Source organism: Diplotaxodon limnothrissa, linkage group LG4, assembly GCF_057381915.1.
Source record: "Diplotaxodon limnothrissa isolate DT_005_m linkage group LG4, D_limnothrissa_male_GT1.1, whole genome shotgun sequence".
In the NCBI taxonomy this organism is placed as follows: Eukaryota; Metazoa; Chordata; class Actinopteri; order Cichliformes; family Cichlidae; genus Diplotaxodon; species Diplotaxodon limnothrissa.
In genome coordinates this window covers 4,613,340-4,619,339 of record NC_140599.1, presented here as the reverse complement: position 1 = coordinate 4,619,339, position 6,000 = coordinate 4,613,340, and the positions used below count along the sequence as shown (strand labels likewise).

At 40.1% G+C, this 6,000-nt stretch overlaps 1 protein-coding gene across 1 annotated transcript in view; it reads right to left on the bottom strand.

The window, feature by feature from the left end:
- Window positions 1–1,132: 1,132 nt before the first annotated feature.
- LOC146633074 (beta-1,4 N-acetylgalactosaminyltransferase 2-like) overlaps window positions 1,133–6,000 on the bottom strand; it is a 61,945-nt gene continuing 57,077 nt past the window's right edge. The window contains exons 11-12 of the mRNA XM_085352902.1: window positions 1,414–1,642; window positions 1,133–1,326 (exon numbers count right to left, since the gene is read on the bottom strand). Of these exons, the coding sequence (XP_085209028.1) occupies window positions 1,133–1,326; window positions 1,414–1,642 (423 nt within the window). The remainder of the gene's footprint in view (window positions 1,327–1,413; window positions 1,643–6,000) is intronic.

Below are 6,000 nucleotides of genomic sequence, written 5' to 3'. Positions count from 1 at the left end.
TCCTAAATGACGACCTCGGAAAAAAGAGGACATATGAGAACCGTCTGGACTGAATCTACACATGTTCGCTCTTTTTCTTCAAATCGCTTAGAAACACGCTATTTAACATCATTAAAGACCTGGTTAAGGTCAGGAATAAGGTTATGGTTAGGGCTAGGGATAAGGTTAGGTTTAGGGCTGGAATACAGGGCTGGAACGTCTATTACCGCGGGAGTGTCATTCACTGGATTCCAGCCATAACCCGCCGCGTACCATAAGAACGCCGAAGGTCTCCTTTCGCGTTCCTCAGGAACGCCGCGGGACGTGACAAAACGTCGACATGTTACGCCTCGGGAGTGAGAACGCTCTGCTGCCTCCCATGCTTACGGCGTCGGGAGAGCAGATCTCTTCCCCGTCCAAGAACAGAGGAACGCAGGGGTGCAGAGTGAAAGGCTCCATCTTGTCTGCACATAGAAAAGTGTGCGCCGGCCCCTCTGTTTTTATATTCCTCCCTCCACAAACCCCCTCCTTTTTTCCCACCGGATGCGATTAGTCACACATATGGAATCGATTAGACACTGCCGGAGTAACCCCCTCCCCTCACCGGATGCAATTCGTCCCGCTTATGGATCATATTACACACATCTGGATTCGATTAGACACTTCCGGAGTACTTCCGGTAAGGTCAAAAGGTCAAGGCTGGGGACATCAATCAAATTGATGTCACAAGGTGTACACCTATGTTTTATATATAAATATACATAGGCCCAGGCCACTTGCTGCCACGAGTTTCAGCCCCGATGGACATCCTTTCAGCGAAACAGTACTCCCTGATTTCAGTTCCTTACATAGTTGGATTAAAGAAACAACATTTCACAGACAATAAAACGAAATTTTAAATAGAAGCAATAAATAAAATACCAGTGTTAAAAATTTAGAAACAATTGTCAGTGGCAGTGACATTACAATTTTCACATACAGTAGTTATCCAAATTAAACACTTGAACGAAATGACAGAAATAACAAATTGTCATACATGGTGAAAGGAAGACCAGAGTATCATTGTTTTTATTTTCTTTCACTGTGGCAATAACATCCAAAACAAAAAGAAACAAAATGTTCTAAAACCAGTGACTCTCATTTTTTTGGTACTCTATCCATATTTAATGCATTTTAGATGATTTTTGTAAAAGTGAAGCTTCAGTTTGAACTCAACATCACCTTGTCCAGGGTATCTAAATTTGTTATACAAAGGACTCTTGTTTTCTGATGTTGTGAGTTGATGGTCAATGGAAACATCACCACATGTGGCAACTAGCAAAGTGCCCAGACCATCCATAAAGAACTCTGGAGAAAGAAAGAGACATTTTCCCCATAAGGTAAAAAACTTTAATTGCCACTTAGAACTCAAACTTTGATGAGGTCTGGACTTACCTGAATGTGCTGTCCGCTGGAGCTTAGGATCAAAGCCCACCCTCTGCACGGCATCTGTGCGTGCCAGGAAGAAGTTGACAACTCCATTGGTCATAGAACATTGTGGGTAACCAGGAAGTGTTTGAAATTTCCCTCCAGATTTCCTGTAAAGGCAGCCACCTTCAATTTCATCTCCTTCCTCATAGATGAGAGCAAAGTAAAACTGATTCCCTTTCACCGACCCACCAACCTAACAAGAACAGAGAACATTACAAATCAAATCTTTACTAATAAATACTCTGATGTAGATATTATTTTTCATGACAACCACTAGGTTGCTGTCATCATTAATTATTATCCATCCATCCATCCATCTTCATCCGCTTTATCCGAGGCCGGGTCGCGGGGGCAGCAGCCTAAGCAAAGAGGCCCAGACCTCCCTCCCCCCAGGTACCTCCTCCAACTTATCCGGGGGAACACCAAGGCATTCCCAGGCCAGCCGAGAGATATAATCTCTCCAGCGTGTCCTGGGTCTGCCCCGGGGCCTCCTCCCGGTGGGACATGCCTGGAACACCTCACCCAGGAGGCACCCAGGGGGCATCCTTGTCAGATGCCCGAACCACCTCAGCTGGCTCCTTTCGATGTGGAGCAGCAGCTGCTCTACTCTGAGCCCCTACCAGATGGCCGAACTTCTCACCCTATCTCTAAGGGAGAGGCCAGCCATCCTTCGGAGGAAGCTCATTTCTGCCGCTTGTATCCGCGATCTCGTTCTTTCGGTCACTACCCACAGCTCGTGGCCATAGGTGAGGGTAGGGACGTAGATCGACCGGTAAATTGAGAGCTTCGCTTTTACACTCAGCTCCCTCTTCACCACGACGGACCGGTGCAGCGTCCGCATTACTGCAGCTGCAGCCCCAATCCGTCTGTCGATCTCCGGCTCCCTTCTACCATCACTCGCGAACAAGACCCCGAGATACTTGAACTCCTCCACTTGGGGCAGGAACTCATCCCCGACCCGGAGTGGGCACTCCACCATTAATTATTATCTAAAACGTTTATGCATTAAATGAAAATCTGAATATATGAATGAAAATCACATTTGATATTTGTAATTTGCTTTTATATGTTATTATTATGAGTCGTAGTTATATGCAGTGGCTTAGGAACATCAAGCGCTATCTACACATTGGACATGTTTAAGTGACAAAACAGAACAAGACACTTTTTATGCAGTAGTCACAAAGGTGTTTGAATTGTAAACGTTTCAGACACAATCAAAAAAATCTAAATGCAACTGTTATTTACATGTATTATATATTATATTCATATTTTAACCCTGAAAAGTAATTATTCCCAAGTCTAATACAATCTTGAAAAAAGAACATGGTATTTTCATAATACACAGCCTGTTCTCTTTCTCGGACCATTAATAAATATAGTTTTTCATGTTTACAGTTATCAGCAAGTGAATGAAAATATAATAATTATTATTACATATATATTATCTCAATAAATATATGCAAAATCTTGTGGTTCTCTAGGAATTTTAAGCCAAACCAAATCTAACCTGTTCGACATTGTTTGACAAGAGCTATGAGTTATATGATACGTTATGCTATCATAACTACCATGGTGTGCAGGACAAACGGACCTAAATGCAAAGGCTCAAAAGCAGGCAAAGCAACTCAAAATGCACCATTAAAAGGGGTTAATAAACAGACCAAGAAATATAGAGCCCATAAGTGGAATGATAAAGACTGAAGAGAGACTTTAAATACACACAAGGAAGTAAGGGTCAGTCAAGACATCTGGGGAGCAAAAACAAACCTCAGCTAAGTCAAGTTAATGACAAATTTTAACCAAGAATAAAAACCTAATGGTTGTGTGTGTGTCTGTGTGTGTTTTTAACAACGTAACAACAGCCTTAATGTTTGGCTCAGATTTAAGTCTCAATGGGTCTTGATAGATGCCTTTAATTCACCATATTATAAAGAATGATGAAACAAATAAAATACTGAAAACAGCTTGGCGCCTCACAAAGGCATCTTGCTGCAAAGCTAATGTCTCCTTCTGGTGTAAATTTTTAACTAATTCCTTTTAAGATTATTCACAACAGCAGTGCAGTACACCAGCTTTCTTAATGAACAAATTTACATGTGAAACTTTGACTGAATGTGTAAAATTAAATGACATTATGTCTTTGTGCATGATGGTGTCTTCGAATAAGATCATGGTACATGTTAAAAATATAAATATAAATTGAGGTTTTGCTTCTGGCGTGCTTAGTGATGAGACTTCCTTCAGCTTGAACAGCAGTAATCCATCCTCGTCTGTTAATGTTTACTCACCTTTGAAGAGACATTAATGCACAAAAACATGCACTTTAAACTCGGCCTAAGAGCCAAACCTCCGGGAAACATATGAGCACAATACTTTGCAGAATACACAAAGGTCAGTGCCATCACCAGAATATCACATCTCTGCTTGGCTTTACTTTGATAGTACAGAAAATACCCAGAATTTTATCTTAAAAAAATAGACCAAACGTGCAACACATGTGGGAACTATAGATAAGCAGACCAACATCCACACTGGTCGGAAAGTACTTCTAGTGCTATGATATCATTAGAAGGAAGCTACTTAAGAAGTAGAAGAGAAGGAAGGCGGAGATCCAAAGGCTTACAGCACAATAGAAATAATAGTGAACAGTACAGATATAATGAGCCAGCCCTGACAGAAGACAGCAGTATAAAGGAACTAGATTATTAACAATAACAGCAATAACAGAAGTATTTGAAGAGGATGAACTTCACTGCACACGTTTTTGTAGATATTAATGCCCACCCTGGGCATGAATGCCAAAATAATTTTGAGCCTTTAATTATTTCTGTAGACTGATGTTTTAACTGGGTGGAATGACTGTACAGCTTAAATTATAATTACTTAACAAAAGAATTGGTTTGACTTTAATTATTTTTTCTCAAATTGACAGATGGTCAGAATTATTCACACATATTCAAATATATACAAAGATTCACTTAAATCCTTTGATATGTGGTTCTACAACGTTCTGTAGAGTCTTAACCTGCCATAACCAAGGCCAATTAAATTGTAAATGGCCTGTATTAGTATAGCACTTTACTTAGTCCCTATGGACCCCAAAGTGCTTTACACTACATTCAGTCATCCACCCATTCACACACTGGTGATGGCAGCTACATTGTAGCCACAGCTGCCTTAGGGCGCACTAACAGAAGCGAGGCTGGGCAGCTGAATCAATCACATTGTGCAAGAAGGAATTTTCTTTTCACCAAAGCACTTGCAGCTTAAAATATCACATTGATGCGAAGCATATATTAGCCGGGGATGCTGCTAGGACTTTGGCTAACGCGTCACCCAACTTGCGACAAACCACTCACGAAGCATCGGGGGTTCAGTAAGTCTGCCTCGAACATATTGACTGACACATTTGCCAAGTGGATTGCAACAAACTGCACACCTGTTAATGTCGTTGAGAACACGCACTTTACATAGCTTTGGTTCCTCGTCTCAAGGACTTGAAGTGACTCTGCAAGAGTGACAGCGAGAGAGGATAAATGTTTACAGAGTTTTTTGTTAACATGAATGTACAAGATGTCAATAAACATGTTAAGTGCGTATATTTTCCGCTTTTTTCTCGAGTCTGTTTGCTCATGCAAAATGAAATGCAATTAATATTGATTAAAAATGAATTATATTTAATCATGATTAATCAAAATTAATCCACAGTAACCCTGTGATGAATCCGATTGAAAATTGTAATTGTTTGAGAGCACTAATATATATATTATATATAAGTGTATACTTAGCCATTAGTATGTAGGTTTTAAAAAAAGTTGTATTTCACAGGAGAGAACCTGTGCTAAAAGAAAACTGTTCAAATTCTCTCTGAATTTAAGCACACATTCTTTGTGTTTATTCTCCATTTACTTCATTATATTGCATAAATGTTTGTTACAAGCTTAAATATAAAGTTTAAAAAGTGTCATTGCAGCCACGCTATTCATCAAGTAATTGCAATTAATCGCGATCAATTACAGAAAATTGTGAAATTAATTAGTTAAGTCTTTTTTTTAATCAATACTAATACTAATTTTAACCCAGAATAAAAACCTGATGTGTTTATGTCAGCTGGTAGTTTCTCTGTGTCAGCATAAAAAGGATTTGTTTGACAGCAGTCACTGGACCGAACAGTTCTGAGAGCAGTTGGATTACCACACGTTGGGAAAGTCTCTTGGAGGCTGTAACAAAAACCACGGCAGAGTCTCTTTTAGAGTGGTTTTCTTCCTACATATCTGATAGGAGTTTTAATGTGTCTGCAAACCAGATTAAGTCTGAATCCACAGAGCTGCTATGTGGAGTTCCTCAAGGCTCCGTGCTGGGACCATCCATCACATTTGTTCTGCTCGATGACATTCCCTCTTAACAGCACAATTGGGCATAATCCCAGCTAAAAAATCAGAGAAGTCGTTTATGAAGTTATTGTATTTCAGGGAGCGTTAGGTGACAGTGCAGAAAACCTGGTTTGTGCGACTTTTGTAAATGATGCAGGTCAGAAATGATATAAAC